At 49.3% G+C, this 20,825-nt stretch overlaps 1 protein-coding gene across 2 annotated transcripts; it reads left to right on the forward strand.

Moving 5' to 3' along the window:
- Window positions 1–228: 228 nt before the first annotated feature.
- On the forward strand, window positions 229–19,868 carry Argk1 (Arginine kinase 1). Of its 2 annotated transcripts, XM_076373290.1 has the most exons (5): window positions 11,876–12,304; window positions 13,218–13,828; window positions 17,443–17,803; window positions 17,941–18,315; window positions 18,585–19,868. In XM_076373290.1, exons 2-5 carry the CDS (start codon window positions 13,788–13,790, stop codon window positions 18,930–18,932), a joined length of 1,125 nt encoding a protein of 374 aa, XP_076229405.1. In that variant the 5' UTR covers window positions 11,876–12,304; window positions 13,218–13,787; the 3' UTR covers window positions 18,933–19,868. The 2 variants fall into 2 exon arrangements, with proteins under 2 accessions (XP_031842488.1, XP_076229405.1); XM_031986628.2 differs by lacking the exons at window positions 11,876–12,304; window positions 13,218–13,828 and adding an exon at window positions 229–395.
- The last annotated feature ends 957 nt before the right edge of the window (window positions 19,869–20,825 follow it).

Raw genomic sequence — 20,825 nt, forward strand, 5'->3', positions numbered from 1 at the left:
TGGCGAGCCAGAAATCTATGTTCATGGTGTCGGGACAGGACGTTCGCCGTGGGTCTGGTGGGTACCTACAGGCCGGGGATAATCGGGATCGAATAAACAGTAAGAAAAAAAAGGTTCAGGTAGCAACGGTGTGTGTAGTCCTCGTGGAAACAACGGAACGGAGGAACGTGGCTGGACCGCGGACCGTCCTGGCCCGGGGAGAGGCGCGCGGCGCGAGGGGGGAGTATGTACAAAGGAGGGATGCGATTGGCTGAGCCGGAGAGGAGAGGTTCTCTCGGCTGTCGCGAGGCGAGTTGATTCCGCGCCACTTCGTTTCCGACTCGTGTCTACGTACGACGTGTCCGAGGACTAACGCTGAACGCCATCCTCCTTCGCCTTTCTTTTGTCTGCTAACGGTAAGCGACAGAATATAATTGCTCGTTCTATCACCGATCTGTTCACGCTACGATTACCCGACCGCTCGAAATTTACAAATTTACAAATTTACCAAATTCACATTTTTTACTTAACAATTACGTGCTCCGGTTACAGAGGTTCGTCGAACGATTTCGCCTACGCGTTCGCGAATGAAATGTTTCTTCTTCGGGAATTTCTAGAAGATTTTCTTTTAAGGGTACGCTCGTTGTATCGTTGCTCGATGGTCCTAATCGTCGTGTAAAGACCGGTTTCTGCGAAGGTAATACGGTAGACGCTAGACGCTGATCTCCGTGGAAAGTTCAATGGAGTATTATTCCTCGATCCGGGAAATCGATGGGGTTCGGTCGATCGGAATATTTTCGCAAAGTTTCTGCAGATTTTTCTGTCGCCGAGTCTTAGGTTAGGAGAGTTTGCGAACGCATGGTGGCTTTCCGGTTCGATCGAAATTCGTATAGATCGTAACCGAAAGTCGAAGAGTAGCTTGTCCAGTTCGATATCGTTTGTTCGGTGATTTTTTTCGAGGAAAATTGTGTCGAGCCTGATTACGGGACGACGGTGAACCGAATGAAACGAAAGAATACGAGCTCGACAGGCGGTGTCGAATCGTTACGGTTGCCGGTAGGCTGAGTCAACGCGAATCGTGTCCATTCTCGGGATTTCTCCGCTAAAACCCTATAAGCGAATGAATCGCTCGATTAGCACACACCGCGTACTCGTGCAATGATTCATAGCAGTGTCAATCGTCGATGATTCCGTTGGTAGTTGGCGTTGCTCGATGTGCCGGTTTTTAGGTTAGACCAGGTGCGCTGGCCCCTCGAGTTATCGGATCGATCTAATCTCCGCGATTCGAATTTTCACGTGCTATCGATAGCAGCGATCGATTTCGATAATTATCTTCGCTCCTTTTTGCTCGATGTATTTCTATCGATCGAGATTCGAAATATCGAAAGTTTCGCGTACACGCGAAACAGTCGAAAATGCTGCGATCGGAATCGGTATAATTTTTATTGTATCGCATTATTTAAAAGAGAGGAACAGTTACGATTAGTTTAGCTATGCAACGGTTCTCATTTACATGCGATCTCTTAAAACCGACAAGAACGTAAGTGCAAAATTTATGGCGGTCTGCGAAAAGACGATTGCGGAAATGGCGGTTAAGAGTCACGTGACCGCGCATTTTAATGGATCGTTAACCTACGTTTCCAACGAAGATCTCTCGTAATTCGCAATTGAGTGTATCAAATTCAGGCTCGTAGGAAATGCGAAATAGCTTCGTCTTTGGTCGGTTCCAAGGTTTCGTGAAACCAGAGATCCGTGTATCACCGAAATGCTCGTTTCGCATTATGGAACGACCGTTAATTTTCCACGAGCGAAGCATCCGGCACGTTGAAAGTAAAAAATTTGAATAATATTCGCAAGATGATCGGCCACCGTCCCGTCCGTACTACTTATCGATCACGTTTCAGGGGTTTCAGTATTACCACGTTACATCGTTGTAGTTCTTCTTTCCGCACGAAACGATCATTTTTACCCCACTATTGATCTCGGCGCCGCACGAAAGAGATTAGCATAACGGTTTTCAAACATCCCCCAACGGTAAATCTAACATCCACGTTACTTGCCCCAGAATCAGTTGCATTTTATTGTTTAAGAAAATGTAACGATAAACGAACAACTATTTTATTCTATTCTATTCTATTCTATTCTATTCTATTCTATTCTATTCTATTCTAGCCTAGCCAAACTCGCCTATTCTGTTCGATGAAATACTTTTTGCCAGGGGTGGCAGTCGCTGGATATTATTAGACCGTGAATTTTATGCACTCGTAGCACGGTCGTCCGAGCCTCGGATACGATGAATTGTAAATTCATGTTTATTATCATAGAACGCAATCTCCACTTTTCTATAGTTACAGTATATTTGCGCGAATCTTTTTACACGGAGCCCATCAATCCGGTAAAAACCGAATGGGGCTTGCCACGAATCTTTCTGCGAATCCAATTTGCTCGAATTAATCCATAACGATCCAGCGGTTGCACGAGCGTTCCGCAGTCTAATTATTGCCCATTCGAACGGATTCTTCATTAGCATAACAGAGTGTCTCGGCCTGATTGGTGGCGGCTCGAATGTAATCGGTTCAATTTCCGTCGCGCGTCTCGCGTAAATGGAAAAAAGGGAAAAAAGGGAAAAAAGGGAAAAAAGGGAAAAAAGGGATAAAAAGGAAAGGAAGACCGACGCGGTGCGCGTCTCGTTTCCGGCGGATCTTGGGTTCGGTGTTGCGCAATTTTCGAAATAACGGTCGGTCGCGTTTCACCTTGATCGGCGCGCGTCGGGTCGGCCGAAGAAAATGAACGTGTAACCATGCAAATCCGCGAGAGAGGCGCGTTGCGTCGGATTTCCGTTCCGGGGATCCTGTCAAAAGTGAATTGACAGATTACGGTCAGAGCTACGTGGCACGGTGAGACGAGAGAGTGGGTGCAGCCTGATTACGTAAGGCCAGGGATGCCCAGTGGTTCTCACCTTCCGTTCTATCGGCAGGCGTGCATATTTTCTCTCCTTTTTTCCTTTCGATCGTTCAACAAGCTTTCCCTTCTATTCCAATTAATCGCCGTTCGGAATATTTCTCCCCCGAACGTTAAACTCTCGTGATTTTGTTGGTTTTGTTGATTTCGCGAGTGCAGGGGAGACTGTCGGCCTTAAAGTAAAAGAAATAACGGCGATAAAAGGCCGAAGATAATACCCAGACTTTCCCTAGACCGTATAGTCGTAAAATAGCTTGATCTTGTACATAAAAGAGATTTGATCTCTTTGCGAAATTTCGAAACGATTCGAGTTCTTGTGCGAGCCGAGCAGAATCGATAGGTCCGCCGGCGGATCCCTTAGCGGTGTGCCTCAGCAGCGTGGCATCGTTATCCTTAGCGGTTGCCATCGTATTTTTATCGGGCTCGTAAAACAGTCCCGTGATCCGGGTTTAACGACTGCCGATATATAACTTAAAAAACCGTTTCTCCGATCAGTGGATCGGACATTTTTGCGGCATAATCGTCGCTAATTAGAATACCCGGCCTCAGATGCTTTGAAAAGTCCCTCGGTTCCGGTGGCCGATTTATCGTCGATCGAAGAGCACTCGAGCGACGCACAGTGGTCTAGATACTCGAATTAAGGGGAGAACGTTCCAAAATGTTATTCTCGTCGATCGCGATACGCGTCCGTGCTCTACGAATTCCATGAACTCTATGCATTAGAAATTTCTATTTCCGGTTCTCTGGTTTCGCCCTGAAATTTGCTCGTTCTTTCCTCCGAACGATGCACGGAGCGCGGGGACGACTGCGGCGGGTCAGTTTGTTGGTAAGAAAGGGGAAGGAGCGCGCATCGATGCGTTTCTTCTAGGAGGAGGCTCGTTAAAGCCCGGGGAACCGGAGATTCGTTTGAGCGGCGCGTGCATGCGTGTTCTGCCGTTCGGTAATTTAAAACGGAAATTGATAGTTGGCGGTCTCTCCCGATCGGGGGGCCTGCGTGCAAGGAACGCGTCGCGTCGCGTCGCCTCGCCTCGCTTCGCGTTCGGTGCATTATGCACGCCACGCACTCGTACACAACCGTGACCGCAGACCGGAATGCACGCCCGTCCATCTCTCTCTCTGCAGCCGATGCTGGCGTTCCCTTTGATCGATTCTGCGCGGATGCGAACGCTGCCCCGGCATCCTCCGAGCGATCCAAACGATATCTGCGCGGTTCGACCGAGTCATTTCAACGTTCCCTTCGTTTTCGTTCCTTCGGTTCCCAAGAGTATGCTGTCTCTACTTTAGATTCTCAAGCGGTTCATCGTAGTTTTTCAAATTGGAACTCTCGGAGATGTTTCGATTATTACGTAACGCTACCTCCGCCCTCGCAACAGGAATTCTGTACGCGTCTTTCGGAATAATCGGAGGAAATAAGATATTGGTATCGGTGAGCAAGGATTCCGTTTGGTCTATCGGGGTTGCACAGCCGGTGTAAGTCGACCGTGATCACGAATGGTCGCTATCGATTGCACGCGGTGTCGCACCCGTGATATTTAACTCGCACGAGCTCGCGCGCCGTTGAAAACGATACGCCTCGACGTAAACGCGTCCCTTTTCCCGCTACTTCTATTCCGGGATAATGAAATATCAATGAAAATGTTAGCGACGAGTTTAGAAATCCAGTCGGCCGACGCTGCTCTCGGAAAATTGCTGGCCGCATTTAGAAAAGCTCGCTCGTGGATTTTTATTCTTGGAGCTAATGATTTTTCGATAGCCATTCAGGAAAGGGTTTCTGCCGGCTACGTCAGTGGTATCCGAGTATCTCTTGTTTCTCTTGTTTCTCTTGTTTCTGCTGTTAACCAAAGAATTCCCTCATACTGGAAACAACTAGTAAATTATTATGTCTTCGACATTATGTCACCGGACAGAATGGCGAACGGTCTCGCTCGAATGCTAACGTCACCGGTAGCAAGTCATTCGGCGACCTTAAGTTCTTGCTTGAAATTACACGAACCAACGGTCGATTTAAAGTGGAAACTTGTGTCCCGGTAGGCACAGACTGCGAAACGAGCCTCCAGTTGTACATAAAATATATACTCGTCTCGCGATTTTTCCCCGTTTTCGTATCGAAACGCGAGGCGAATAGGAGCGGAGTCGGTACTATCGAGTGACCCTGGCTGCCATTAATATTTCACCGGTCTCCTCCGGCACCCTGTTTCCAGCGGAACATTTGCACAGCCCTCGAAAGATACGCGGACCGACAGCCTAGAAAGTTCTTGAAGGCTATAATCCAGCCAAATAATTGATGTCGATTTTTATTCTATTTATGGTACCTCGATTTACTTGTCATAGCATGCTGTATGAGAGTGGCTTCGAATGGCCTGGAACTTGCGTTGGAATTCAACTTTTCAACCTTGACGAATATCGTTGATTTCGTTGCATTTATGCATCGACAATAGTTTTTCGTACAATATTCTTCCTTTGTAGCAGAACGTTTCGTTTAAAATCTCGTTTAAAATCTCGTTTAAAATCTCCTTTAAAATCTCCTTTAAAATCGCGACACCGTATAGACGGACCCTAATGGCGCAAGCCTAATCAAACACACCATTTATATATAATTACACATAATTGGCACTGGGCTCGAAGTCGCGCGAGCTTAAAAATACGAGTTGGCCGACTCGGTGTACCACTAACAACTTTGTTTCGATTTTGTTTACGATTTCAAGTGTTACTGCCATCGCATTTTTGGCGCAAAGCAATGTCCTTTTTGTCACCGGTACACACACGGTTCTCGCTTCTTAACGATCCTTCTCTATAGCCGTGTTCGCGTAAACTCTCTTCTTTACCATTCTTGCGTAATGAATTTTGCCAGCTCGTTTGCCAAAAGTTACGAAAATCTGTCCATTACGTGCATTCATTTTATTTACCGAATCGTCGCGATCCGAGAACGGGTTGGGCGGAATTTTGGCTCAGAAATTGTTCTTTAAATATTTCGCCGGGAGGTTATTTTTCACTCGCGAATCGGTAATAGTACTCCTGTACCATTTTCATCATTTCAATTGGCTTTTGGTAGATTTCATTGTGTAGGTGGACTGGTGTACTTGTCGGTAAAGTAGACTGCCCAAAGTGCCAACAGGGTGCGCCACGGTACAGATAACTCGTGAAAAACTACTAGAATATAGTAACATTTATTTTATTTTTTCTGCCATCCATTAATTCCAGCTGTTTGAATGATTTTAAACCTCGTTAAATTTCGCCGAGTCTTTGAATTTATTCCGGCACTCTGTCGATAACAGGACGAGCTACGAAAATAGATTAGACGGTGGATCTATTCGAATCCCTTGTCTATGCTCGGGCGGGTCGATAAAATAGGGATCGACCGATAAATTGAAGCAGATGGTAAGGTAGATTGTCATCTGTAAACTCATGGAACGGTCAATTTCCTCGATTCTCGATTATTTCGAAAGACCAAATCGCTATTAAGCTCGAAGAATAGATATGAGGTTCTATCGTCGTTGTTTAAATACATATTTCCTCTTTTAATGCGGTTCATTGAATTGATTTCACGTTTATCGAGTCGGTTTTGCTCGGTAACCGGAAACGGTGACTCGGCGAGCTCAGAATTCACATAATTCGAGGCGATTCCTTCTGCGAATCAACCGTGCCAGCTTAAAACGACTGTATCCGGCGAATTGTTCGGGCCATTTCCTACCGTGTTCGCATTAGAACCGACAATCTGATTGGTACACCCACTTCTGACACTGTCTGCAATCCGGAGAATCGTTTCGTCTTATTTTATTCTGACCGGCGAATCGAATTCGACACGGTAGAAAGACAAATTGAATATTCAGGTTTGCATAACGCATCGGTGCGTGTAATATTGAAAGGAATTAGCGGCAATTGATCGGCTTTGCTTGGAAAATGTTTGCAGTGAGCTAGATTCCTGCCGAATGTCGAAACTGCCGTTTCAAGAACGCGACAAATCGCCGCGATAACGTAATATTTGCGAACGGCAGAATCGTCGGCAAACATCGGGCTCGTCGAAGCGGAATACCACCGTGGCCTCGCGTTTCGACGCGTTACTCGCGGCGCAGCCTTCTTTTTAAATGGACCCGTCGCGTTTGCTTTTTTCGTCGAACTATTCCATTACGGAGCGTAGTTACGTTCTCGAGGCGCGATTACTCATCGTTGAACTCCTCGAACCGTGACGAAGAGAACCTTGGAGCTGTAAATTATTGCCGCTTTGAAATTATTCGCGTTTCGGCTTGCAAATATCGCGAGCAATCGGCGTTCGATCGTGATATTTGGTTGAATTTTTATTCATTCTTAGGAAATATCATCGATTGCTAATAGATAGTTTGAATAAAAGTATTCTCGGTAAACGTTGCATCTGTGCTCAGTTTCATTTAGTTTCCTTTCAAAAATATTCTATGCCAAGATGAAAATAAATATTATTTACTGGGTACTGTTGAAGCAACGATTAACAGGAAAGTTGGCGAGTCTCGGTCGCAATCGCTCGTCACGCTTATCATTCTTAATACTATTTAGATACCAAGTGATTATTAGGATTATTCAACAGCTCGAGAATTGCCTCGAGAAAACGAGGCTATTCCGAGCGGTTTCTCGTATCCTCGCCGAATGACTCTCGCCTGTCACGAATACGCTTGCCACGCAATTCAATTTCCAACCGAATGGAAAATTTCTTTGCGTTTCGGTGAATGTTCCAGGAGTTTAGTAGCGATGCTAAATAACGCGTCGGGGGGGGGGGGTTAATCGAATCCATCTACTTACACGTCCAGCCTAAAACTTAATTAATCAATCTATAATCGTTATCTTTCAAGATAATTCTATCGGCTAAGTAATAAATTGTCGTAACAATGGCGACGATAACGGATATCTGGTAACGAGTATCCAGCATTAAATTGCTAAAAGAAATTCGTCGCAGCAGCGACAGCTTGAAATCGCACGAAAATAGGGTAGACCTATGGTTCGAGGTTATCGATTCGTCTTATCCTTCGATCGTAATTTCGAGAGGGAAAGGGTGCACGCTTGCACGCTTGCACGCACTCACCGGCGGTGAGCAGAACGAGGTGAGTAGTCTTGGACTTTGGAGTGCTCGCGCACCGATCGTTTTATCGCCGAGACATTCTTGAAACTTGAGCCCGCCGATCTTAATCGCCTCCACCCCTTTCCTTTCGGAGCGTGTTCACCTGCTTGTCTCGTCCAGCGTTTCGTCTCGCGTCTCGTCGGCTGTCGATTGTTTTGACAAAGATCGGTAGAGATCGATAAACGAACGGGGAGGATTATTCGGATATTCGAAGATCCAAACTAAAGAAGGTTTACTTGGAATCGTAACGTGAAACCTGAACTGCGGAACAAAAATGAAAAATCACCGGAGCCAGTCCCTCTGTTAACCGTTGACGCGCGATCAAGGAAGATCACGGCCGGCAATTAGGAGGAAAGGACAAAGAAAGTTAATTAGCCGTCGATGAAGGGAAGGCGTCGCGGTGCAAGTGGCCGCGAGTTGACCGAGCCCCGACAAAGCGAAACAATGGGAACAAAGTGTCTGCGTTTACTCGCGTTTACCCGCGTTTACCCGCGTTTACCCGCGCTTACGCGTTGTTCCCCGGCGCTGGCTGGCAACCCCTTCGGCCCGTCCCTTTCATCTTCTCTCTCGCGAGTCTTTTCAACGGCAACGCGAAAAACTTGGACTTGCGCGGGAACGGAGGAGGGGGACGCAGCAGCGAAGAGACGAATCGCGTCGCTCCTTTCAGCTCGCTCTCGCGTTTTCAACCTCGCCCCGAGCGCAGCTCGTAACCGCGTAACGAGCTTCCACCCCTGCCTCGGTGAACTCTTACCAGGGACTATCTGTTACGAGACATCGGGGAATTGGAGTCGTCTTTCAATGGTGCTTCTACTAATTTTAACTTTGTCGTTAAAGTTCGGAAATTTTTAGTTGCCGGAAGGTTGTATTTCAGATATCGAAGTGGCTCAGCGTTTCACTTGCAAGATGAATTCTATCTTGACTCTTCTGTCCTATGTCCGACCAGTGCAGGGTTCTTTCACTTGGAGAGACGACTCGCTCGGAGCTGGCCACATCGAAATTGCTAGAAAGAAAGATCTTTGCTGGAACGGCAGCTGATTTATCGTCGAATAAATCGCGTATTCGCGCGACACGCGTTCTACGAGGGGCTCGCGATGGGATCCGGTACACCTCCCGCGCACCTTGACCCCTTTCGTTCCCCCTCGAACGGTGAAACAATTCCGTCGATGAACAACGATGGGCCGATTTAGCCCGCGATGGTCCTGGGAAACTCTCCGAATGCAGGTTCTCGGAGTACTCGTTCTTCTACCGCCGAAACTGCCGCACCGATTTCTTTGAAATCTTAGAAATATCAATAATCCCAATTGGAAAAACCGAACCGGCAATAAATGAAACTCGTTGGCAAGATTACCGCATGAAAATGGAGGACCTACGATTAGCAGGAATTTGCTGGAAGCAGAGCTCGTCGGACCGAGAACCTGTTACTCGTTCGCGAACCGTCCGATACACCGTTCGTGTAGATACGCGCGCGAGTTTTCACGCATACGTGATGCGCTCTCGAGGCGGCCGTGTAGACCAGAGCCATTTATTATTCTGCCTCTCCCGTTATTGGTTTTCCCGGTGGCTGCCCTTCCGTTTTCCCGTCCCATAATTCGCGTATCGTCGCCGCGCAGACGGAAAATCGTGCTTTTCAATGTTTTCCCCGCGGGAACCGGGTCGAACAATATTTCCTCGTTAAAGTTCATCGGATCGAGCCCGAGCGGCAGCCGCGTTTCTGCCGAATAATCTCGCTCCGGTATTTCTCGATACACCGGTTCCGCGGGAAAAATACGGAAAGTTGCAGAACTTGGCCGAACAAAAGGGGAAAGAGAAGTTCACCGGTCGTTCGAAACCGTGTAAATTGATGAACCGGCTTTTCGCTCTGGTCTCTCGAGGGGATTTCTTGGTCAAGAGACCGTTACGATGCCAACAAGATTTCGTCTGAAATCTTTTTCGTCGGAAAAATATCAAAGTACGCTACCATTCTGCTATGCCGACTATAACGCTAGAGTTAGCGAGCAGTCGAATTTAACGAGGAACCCGAAATAGAGACGATTTTGGTCCATTTGGATAATTTTAGTGCGAACCGTACCGCTGTACCGTAGAAAAAACAGCTAGACAAGAAGAGGAAGGTGCGCACGAATTGCAACCACTTTGTTCCGAAGAGAGGGCATCGCGCTTCTCCCTTTCTCCTCTGTACACGTCCAGCGCGCGTGCACGCTGGCAATGCCATTACCTTTAACCGCGCCATCGCGCGTTATTATTATTATTATTATCTCGGACACGGGATCGCGATCCAAGGTGTCCCCGTATGACGCGCGCGCGCGCGCGCGCCGCTCTTCCGGCGGTCAGCGTTCCCTTTAGCGCTGCCGACGAGCACGCCTGTGTGCGTGCGCGGTCTATAGCTAGCAAACGGGAAATGTCGGAGGACCGAAGGTGTGTACGCGCTTCTGCGTATGCGTTGGACGTCGCTTATATCCGGGGAGGCTCGAAAACTCCAGAGACGGCAGGTGTAATTTCACCGTTCGTTGAAATTCAAATGGAATTTTTCATGTTTTCGCCGATGTGGGGAGTACAGGTCGCATAGGATTTTGGCTTAGGTCAAGATTGATATTCGCAGAGTTTTCGCGAACATCTCGAGTAGGAATGGAAACTTGTCCGTTTCCTCCGCGCTAGGTTACAGGTAGCTAGGCATCTGGCAGCCAAGGATCAGCCGCCTACATTGCGAGCAACATTATAGTTCCGGCGTTTGCTTCGGTAACTTATCATCACCTTACGAACAACGGCGTCGCCTCCGCGTGAACTGCAGTGTACTTGGAAACTCCGTCGTCCGCATCTACGTACCGTATCGACACTTGCCAACCCCGGAACCATCCCAATTCGCACAGAGAATCCAGCGAATCAGCGATCGCGCGTGATTTTTCCGCGCGCTCTCCTACAGAGTCTGGCCGCCTCGGGCGTGTACGGCCTCTCTCTCTCTCTCCCTCTCAGTGTGCGCCGCGTGGGCGTAGTAGGTGCGTGCTATCGACCGGGTATCCTTCCGCGGCTGGACGCCACGGTGTGCCCCACCCTGATGATGTCGGCGAGCGTTCGGCGAGCGTTCGGCGAGCGTTCGGCGAGCGCGAACGAGACGGACACACGGGAAGAAGAACGGTACACGCGTTCGCTGGGGGAACGAGGAGAGCAGGATGCCGTTTCGCTGATAGAACGGAGTCGGATAGATGGCCGATACCGTCGGATGCGCCGCGGGGATGGCGGCTCGAGGGGCTGGCCGGGGGTTGAGACGGATCCAGGAAAACGAGAGTGGAGGGATCCTGTGGGAGAGACTCCGCGGAGAAGGACGGACGACGAACCTTCGGGCCGAAGAGAAGGACGCGCAGACGGGCGGAGAGAAACGGAGGATGTATGGAGCGTAAGCTGGAAAGCGACGGATATAGCTGGGGAATCGGATGGACGGAGAGAGACGGGGAGAGAAAGGAGGATAGGGGAGTACAGAGAAAGATACGAAAACCAAGAAGAAGACGTACAGACGCGACAGGGAAGAGAGAGTTAGAAGTAGGCAGCCGAAGAGGCGAAGAGAGAGAGAGAGAGAGAGAGCGAGCCCAAGATCCAGCGAGGCTGGATAGAGAAAGGAACTGGAAACCAGGGGAAAGTCTAGTGACCAAGGAAAAGACGGAACCTCCCCAAATAGGGGAAAGTTCCGAGAAGGAAGGAAAACAGGGACGGTTGAACTGACGCACCGCTCGACGGAAGGAGACACCCATAGCTACCTGTACGAGGGAGAACGCGTCCGAAGGTGAAACGGGACGGACGATCGTTGATCAAGGTGGGGACGAGCGAGACCGCCGAACAGATTGGAGGGAGAGAGAGATCACGTCACGCAGAAATGCCTGCCGCTTAGTGATAGCGTAGAGACTGTAGTGTTCGGATCTCTCTTCCTGGACGTGTCGCGCGCGGTCGGACGTGTCGGTTCGGAAACTAAGAATCTCCCGGTGGAGAGGGACGGGGAGACGATTTCCTTGCGCCGAGAATCTTGTTAATCGGCTCCCTTCGAACACCGTCTCGCGCACAGCCAGCAACAGGAACGAAAACCAACGGAAACGAAGGAACACCGGGGACCCGACTCTCGTGGGAAGACACGCGAACAAGGAAGAGAGAAGGAGAGAGGAGAACACGGAGACTGACATAGGAGCAACGAATACGCACAAGTAGCTTTCGCCTAGTCCACGAGTACTCTTCGATTAGAAGCTCCGTTTTTTCGAGGAACTATCGTGGCGGTCCTTTTAGCCCCCTTTTCGAGAAGTAAGTAATTTCGAGTAGTCGCCAGGATGGAGAAATTACGATTCCCGGTTGCACCGACCGCGTTTACCGAATTTCCCTCGGTACTTTTGATTCTTGGAAAACTGCCGGTACGTTTGACTCAACAATTTGTTGCGCCTTTCGATCGAAGGCCCTCCGATTCGTCGGTCACGTAGCCGGGTTCTGTCGGTTCGCGTCGGTTCGACGGTGTTTCTCGTCTTTGATTCGATCGAAAATCGAAATCGGTCGTGTTTCGTTGAGTTTTTCGAAAGGTGTCGCTTTGTTTTCTCTCCGATGTGTTGATCTCCGATGCGGTTCCTTCGAGTCCGACTTCCGGGGTTGTGCCTTTTGGCCGAAGATCGAACGATTATTTAGCCGGTTCGCGTCGTTTCAACGAGGGTATCGATTCGAGAGCGTCGAAGTTTCCCGGAACGCGCGCTGGTTCGCTTTCGTTTTCACCGAGCGAAACGCGAAACGGGAAACGCCGTCGTAATAATACGGCGCGCGACATTGATCGCGATTGTCGGTGGCCCGTCCGGCGGCACCTGTTTCCCTTCGCGGATTTTTCCAAGGGTCGCTCGTTCTACGCGTCTTCCATCCGGTCGATTAATAAAATACCATATGTAGACCGTCGAATCGAGTCTCCGGCGCATAAATCGATTTCGAAAACTCGAAGAGCAGCGAAGCGAGCGCGGTCCTGTAGCCACGGCTACTACTACGCTAGTCGGTGCAACCGAAAACACGCTGCTCGTATCAAAATCAGTCGAAACTCGAACGTCGAATCTATACTCCACCGAGGCGAGAGACGTTTCGAGAAACGTTCGATTAAACCGCCGAAAAGCGCGCGATGAACATTCTGAAAATCCGAGAGAGAGCAGCGTGTCAGGAATCAACCATCGGCCATTTTCGAAAGCAGCAGTCGAACGCACCGAAACCTCGAAGCAGCAGCTACAATCAAAACGCGGAGGGATCAACCGGGAGAAGAAGCCTATTTTCTAAAACTCACTGGTTCGAACCTGCGATCGGAATTAGGGGCGAGCGAGAGCAACCCCTGGTGCACCGTACGAGCCGGATCCAGAAGCAGGGAAACCGGAAGTGCCGGAGGAACAGGGGAAAGACAGGGACACAGAGTATATCAGTCGGGGGAAAGCGTGTCGAGGGGCGTGCGACACGCGTTCCGCGACCTCCGTCCATCTTGTTTTCGCGTAGCCGGTGTCCTCCAACCCCCGTCGCGACTTCCGGTGTCGCCGGCGGAGAGAGAGGGCGACCGCACCGTGAAGAAGAAGGAGCGGTTTATCGGTGAACGGCACACGCCGGTTGCACGCGCACGCACGTACACGCAGCACACGCAGCACACGCCGGTCCGCGGCGGTCCGCGGTCTCGATCCATCCCCCTTTTTTCTCTTGCTCTCTCTCTCTCGATCGTCAGGGCGGCGTCGTCGTCGTCGTCGTCGTCGTCGTCGTCGTCGTCGCCGTAGCCGTAGTCATGGGCGGATGTACGTCGAAGGACACCACCTCCAGCGATGAGTATGTATATTCGACGCCGAAAACCTCCAGTATTTTCGTAGTGTTTCGCCGGTTGGATCACGAGGGATGATTCGCTCGGGACGCGTGTCGAGTTTCCGTTTGTTCGGTCGCATCGTCGAGGGGGTTTTTACTTGTCGCTGAATTTTATACGAGAATTACGAGTATTCTTTTTGTATGCGAATGAGGAAATTCGATCGATGCGATAGCACGTTTGTGGTAACGATTACACGCGGATCGTCGACAAACATTGAAATCGACGATTCGTCGGGGAAGCTTCTCCGGTGGAAAGACTTCAGAATGGTTCGGTCGTCGAATGAAACGAGCGATCCTAGTTTCCCAGTAATTCCAACGACTCGTAGATACCGTTGCACGGTGCGAATATATATTTTCGGGGGGGGGATGTTCCCGGCGTCCAGTGATGCAAGAGTATGTTGTGTCAGACGCGTGGAGAATACGATTCTGTTGCACGCGTGTGCGTGGTCCGAAGCGCTCGAGACACGCCGCGCGTGTAAACTGGATCGGCGAGCTTCGGGGTAACGATTAATAAACTTGTACATTCTTGTCTTCCTGTTTCTATAAATTCACGAACACGATACCGTGCGTTATACCTGTGGCGGAAAAAGATTTCGGTGCCGGTGAACGCGTTAATCGGGGACTCGATGTTCGCGATTGACGCCGACAACGGGTTTTCCGGTGAATGGGCGTACCGTGTACAGAGAGAATTTCCCGTTGACTTTCTTCCGTTATTCGAGTACACGGTGGAATATCGAGTACCCCGCGGTGAACGGCGAAAGGGGCTACGCCGAGTTTACACTAGCCGGCGACCTAACCACCCGGCGTGTGCGTCGGCTCACACAAAAGGGTTAACCCTTCGCCGTTCCCGTACAGGGGCGTGGACGGGAAGCAGGTCAGCTGAAAAATTTTATTTGCATTTCGCACGATATGTCGAACTTCCGTGGGTCTCGGCGTCGTCACTCGAGCGATAGCTGGTAGAAAACACTGGTTCTATAGCAATCAAACGTTTGTTCGTACATTCACAAATTTGCTTGTCGCAACAATTTCCTGCAAGCTAGTCGAGTCCAACACAATTGCAATTGAAAATCGCATACTCTCCAGCGAATCGTGACAAAGTTCCTAAAGGCGAATGAAATTCGAAAGCGTGTTGCACGTGCCGCGGAATAGAAATCAAGGACCGAAATCGGGAATAGAGAAATCAGCCGACGAAGGAAGCTTTCGAACGCGATGAGACAGCTCGCGCCACGATCTTCTCGATCGACGCCGCCAACTCGAGGTTGTACTCTCTGTTGAGAAACGGGAGGACCGTACCGGCACGACCGGCTGTTCGCGCCGCTTTATAAATAGACGCGCATAACCCGGCCCGATAATCGAGGCATAATCGGCGCATAATCCTCGACAATGGGCATATGCGAATCATCGGACGAGACGACCGTCGAGGACGAGTACGTATTCGCATAGATAGGTACACTCTTTCTCTTTCTCGCTCTGTGTTGAACGTTGTCGACAGGCTCACGACCGGCAAATTCGCTCGAGTTCAGTCTTTGTTGGCTAATTATTTCGGGGCAAGCTTCGATCGAAGATAAACGCCACTCGTGGGAACGTTTTTATGGGTTATTCGAGCCAGAAACTCTGCGAACATTTCATTCGTTGGGAATAATTAGTAATTTCTTGGTAATAATCTTTGCAGCGGATCGAGGAGACGTTGGATTCGGTTCTCCTGATGGGAAATTATAAGAATCTGTTGACCGTACGGCGATTAACTTTTGAAAAAGCAACTGCTAGTATTCTCCGAATAAATATCCCTAGTCTAGTCCTCGCGATGTTCGATCGAATAATAAAGGACGAATCGAGGTTGCGCCCCTGGGGTCAACAGGTTCAGGGGGAACGAGCCGTCTGCGAAAATTCCACTTTGACCCCGGTGGGTTTTGATTGGGTTCGAGCGAAGCACTCGGTGTACCGCCTCAACAAGTGCACCACCGAGAGACACGCCTTCCACGTTGATCGCACTACTACCTACTACTACCTAGTACCTTTCGAAACAGTTTCTGCTGCTCTAACTCGATTTGCCAGTTGAACTTTCGACGTTTCGCGACTTTGCGCGACTTTGCGCGACGCGCCTGACTACTTCGAGAACTCGCGACTCGGGAAAATCAGACAGGAAATTCGTTGCGGGAGATCGGTAATCCCGATTATTTCCTCGTTCGCCTCGATTACGTAGCTTTACGATGTTCCACTTGGACGTTGCAATGCCCTAAACTCTTGACATAAGAGTCCACCGATCTGAACGACGTAAACTAATGATGATTTGACTTGAAACGTATCGATACGGTCGCTGCGCGAAATCGACGCGATTCCACGCGCAACTTCTCGGTATTCCGAGCTTGTTAATTATTCGATCGAGACGATTCGCGGAATAACGCGGTTATTATGCATCGGTTTCGCGAAGCACGCGCTAGGGAACCACGTGCGCCCGAGGGTTGCGAGGGCTGCGAAGGCTGCGAGGGTTGCGAGGGCTGCCCTTTCTCGCCAGGAATCGATCGATCGCCATCCAGAGTTGTTCTTCCCCTCGGATGGTTCCCTCTAAGCTTATAAACCTGCTCCGCGCCTCGAACGGAGCTGCGACGCGATCTCTGCCCGTTCGATCCTCGATCAGGCCGATCCAGACGTGAGTAACGCGTTATTCTTTCGAACCGGACTCGATTTCTTCGTTATTCCGGAAGAGGTTGCGTCAATTATATCGCGAAAGAACAGTTGAAAGAAATCGTTGAATCGTTCGGTAAAATAGAGACAGCCTCGTCGTTGTCGCCGATTTATCATTAAAATTATTACCGTTTATTTATCGCTACGAATGTCCGGTAATTTCGGTCGTAACATTAATTTCGCGTATCTCTTTATTGTGACATTTTCTATAGATTCCCATTTTGTATAGGCTCTTATCGGCTGGTTATATAATTTTTCCAACGTCCGCCTATCGAACATCGAATAATTGTTATCCCAACTATAGATTGCGCGTTATCTCGTTCCAGCGACGATTTCGATCGTTTGCCGTTGCTAATCCGAGCATTAACAGCGTTGATGTTATATATCGATTGAACGATATTAATGAAATCACGATAACGAGCGACCGTTATCTCGGCGTTGTCGATAAATGTGCGGGCAAACAGTCGCGTAACACCGAAAGATAAGATTTCCCGATAAAGATTCGAACGAGCACCTTGAACGGAGATCGTCACGCGTCCACCGAGACACTGTCGACTGGCTTCTCGGCACCCAGGCACGCACGATGAGAACCGTTATGCGCGTCGTTGCTACTCGAAGGAACCGTCTGATACTATTTATTGCCATTTTACTGTCCTTTCTTTGCTTCACGTAACAATACATCTCTCTGAATTAGCGAAATTGAACTTCTCGAAATACGCCATTATCCTCCTTTCTTTCATGAGAATCTGAAATTGTTTACACCAATTATCCCCTTACACTTGCGCGGTTTACACGTTGTCGATCACGAATCGGTGTACAATCGTTGTTTCCTGAATGTTCAATGTTCCCTTTGTCGGGCAGGATGCGTTTAATGATATTTTTCAATGTCCTCGCAGCAAGAAAACGAGCAACATGGTGGACCAGGCAGTACTGGACAAGCTTGAGGCTGGCTTCAACAAGCTTTCCAGCTCCGACAGCAAGTCGTTGCTGAAGAAGTACCTGACGAAGGAGATCTTCGACAACCTGAAGACGAAGAAGACTTCCCTGGGCGCCACCCTCCTCGACGTGATACAATCCGGCGTGGAGAACCTGGACTCGGGCGTTGGTATCTACGCCCCTGACGCCGAGTCCTACACAGTTTTCGCTGACCTCTTCGACCCGATCATCGAAGACTACCACGGTGGCTTCAAGAAGACCGACAAGCATCCCGCCAAAGATTTCGGCGATGTCGACACCCTTGGAAACCTTGACCCGGCCGTTAGTATATATAGTTGGAAACTAACTTTTGCTCGTGCAACTTAGACTTATAATTATTAGTCTTCCTTCGTCTTCGATGCACAGCTGATGGATGCTAGTTGGATGGGAATAATATTGATGCTATTTCATTGACACAGGGCGAATACGTGGTTTCCACTCGCGTCAGATGCGGACGATCCATGGAAGGCTACCCCTTCAACCCCTGCTTGACCGAGGCCCAGTACAAGGAGATGGAAGAGAAGGTCTCCTCCACTCTGTCCGGCTTGGAGGGCGAGCTCAAGGGAACCTTCTACCCGTTGACCGGCATGAGCAAGGAGGTCCAGCAGAAGTTGATCGACGACCACTTCTTGTTCAAGGAGGGTGACCGCTTCTTGCAGGCTGCCAACGCTTGCCGTTACTGGCCAACTGGCCGTGGTATCTACCACAACGACGCCAAGACCTTCTTGGTCTGGTGCAACGAGGAGGATCACTTGCGTATCATCTCCATGCAGATGGGTGGTGATCTTGGACAGGTAAACTGCAGTTCGAGGCCAACTCTGGACCGAGAGACTCCTCAACGTGTTCTCCAGGTTCAGATTTTCTCTCGTTTCTTCTTGCAACTTTCGAATAACTGACGTACGTCGAAAAAGTGGCACTTTGAACGAACGGTGTTTGTTGGTGGTGCCTTTGCGCGCAACGAAAGAAGAAACGATTGAAATTGACCTCGCAACCTTGTAGAAACTCGAGAATATAGAGCGCGCGTGAGCCAGATCTGTGCACAGTCGGTGGTTTGTTGTCGCAGGTGTACCGCCGTTTGGTGAACGCCGTGAACGAGATCGAGAAGCGGGTCCCATTCTCCCACAACGATCGTCTCGGCTTCCTGACCTTCTGCCCGTCGAACTTGGGCACCACGGTGCGCGCCTCCGTGCACATCAAAGTGCCGAAGCTGGCCGCGAACAGGGAGAAGCTCGAGGAAATCGCCGCCAAGTTCAATCTTCAGGTGCGCGGAACCCGCGGCGAGCACACCGAGGCCGAGGGCGGTATCTACGATATCTCCAACAAGCGGCGCCTCGGTCTGACCGAGTACCAGGCCGTCAAGGAGATGCACGACGGCATCGCCGAGCTGATCAAGATCGAGAAGGAACTCTAAATCGATCGCGCCCAATTTAACCGACAACGCGACCGTTCCCATCAAACCTATCCCCCCCTGTCCTTGCTCCCACTTTAGAGACACTCGACGCGTCGACGGGGACTCGCTCTGGATCCAATGGAAAATCGGAGAAACGTTTCGAAGATCAAAGATGCTTTCTCGGATGTTTCCGCGTTGACGCGGAGACGCGCACCGCCGTTGGACAGAGAAGAATCGAGCGGAAAAGTCGAACGAAGAACAGCTTCCAGTCCCCGATGCGCCGAGGCCCCCCCCCCCCAATCAACAGCGGGTCTTTGGAGCTGCGGAGAAACGGGGACGGCGTGTCGTTTACGCGAAGAACGGTTCCGGAGCCCCTCCGAGCCCCGGACTGTCTCTCTCTCGATGGACGATGACCCGCCCTCGCCTATCTGCCTCGGTCTTTGCCCTCCCCGCACGCGTTATCATTATTATATTCGATTATTATTATTACTATTATCATATAATAATTATTAATTAATTATTATTCTTATCGTTATTATTTTTATTATTACTATTATTATTATTATTATTATTATTATTATTATTATTATTATGGTTATTACTATTACTATTATTATTACTATTACGTTTATTATTATTATTATTATTATTATTATTACGATTATTATTGTCTCTTACGTTGACTCAAGTTCCTTTTTACCGATAAAAAGACGAAAAAAAGCAGAAAACAGCCGCAGCGAATGAAACACACACGAGCAGCTTAGTTGTATCGCAGATGAATACAACGCGCATTCTACGTTCGACAGTATATATTTCCTTTCTTTTCTTTTCGATTTCTCGTTTGGTCGTCCGACCCCCAAGGTCCGTTTCCCGTCGTGTCCCACTTTCTTTTCTTTTCTAAGGACATGTATAATCCAGCATGTAGAGAAATACACGCAGTATTCTTTCATTTCTCTATACCTGCGAATCGCTTCTTCAATTCTACCCAACGAGCGCTTACAGAATTCTCCGCCATCGATCGTTCGCAAGTTTCGACTTTCCTGGAAGTCGTCGGAGGTTCTTTCGAGCGGCTTCCGTTTCGCAACTGGTTCGACGACACCGTCCGAGTCTCCTGATTCGAGGCGAGAATTCGTATCGGCGAGCAGAGGATTATTCTCGAAGAACGAAACAAGAACACGGAAATTAGCGTCGAGAAGATCGAATGTATTATACGTTGAACGAACGCGATACACTTTCGTCCATTGGTTACGATGTACATTGATTTCGTAGGGTCAGGGAAACGTTCGAACAGCAAGTGCCAAGTCGTTGAAAGAATTCAGTTGAACGTCCGAGTCCGTACGTCTTCCGCGAATACGATCGGAAACGAATCGGATCGTCGATGGTTCGTTTTCCGGTGCGTACGAAGGGACGTTACGCGAGTCGTATTTCTCTTTCATTCCCGTTTTCTAGCAAAACCGAGAACATTTGCGACGGATAAGTGTAGCACGTCGAGTGCCGCGACTAAGGGCTGTCAGATGTACGAAGATATGGGTTTAAGAGACGAATAAAAGAACGTACATACCATAATACGACTATTGCACCGGAAGTCTGAGCAGCCGATACCGATCGCTTCTAATCATTTCGATCCCGATCCCCCGAGTCGAGCCTCCAGCACTCCCGACGACTGCTCGTTCTTTCAACTCTGCGTAAGCGGCATTCTTTTTTCAAGTACATACTTTGCGCTTCAATTGGTCAACCCAGAAACATTCACAAATATTCAGGGGGAGTTGTTGAATATTGTGTTGCAGGTTCCCGGTGGGGGAAACGTACCCTCCTATAAAAGCCAATCCCCGGCACAACCAGGTTCAGTGGTCGTTCAGCTTAGGACGGAGTAACATCGCGTATCGCGACAAGTTTGTTAAGTTCTACAGTCCG

Source organism: Nomia melanderi, chromosome 13 (genome assembly GCF_051020985.1).
Source record: "Nomia melanderi isolate GNS246 chromosome 13, iyNomMela1, whole genome shotgun sequence".
NCBI lineage: Eukaryota > Metazoa > Arthropoda > Insecta > Hymenoptera > Halictidae > Nomia > Nomia melanderi.

Bases quoted from the DNA above. Each gene is read 5' to 3' on its own strand.
- Argk1 (XM_076373290.1), top strand. From the start codon at position 13,788: ATGGGCGGATGTACGTCGAAGGACACCACCTCCAGCGATGA. The intron at 13,829-17,442 runs GTATGTATATTC...ATGTCCTCGCAG, and splicing joins GACACCACCTCCAGCGATGA to CAAGAAAACGAGCAACATGG. The intron at 17,804-17,940 runs GTTAGTATATAT...TCATTGACACAG, and splicing joins TTGGAAACCTTGACCCGGCC to GGCGAATACGTGGTTTCCAC.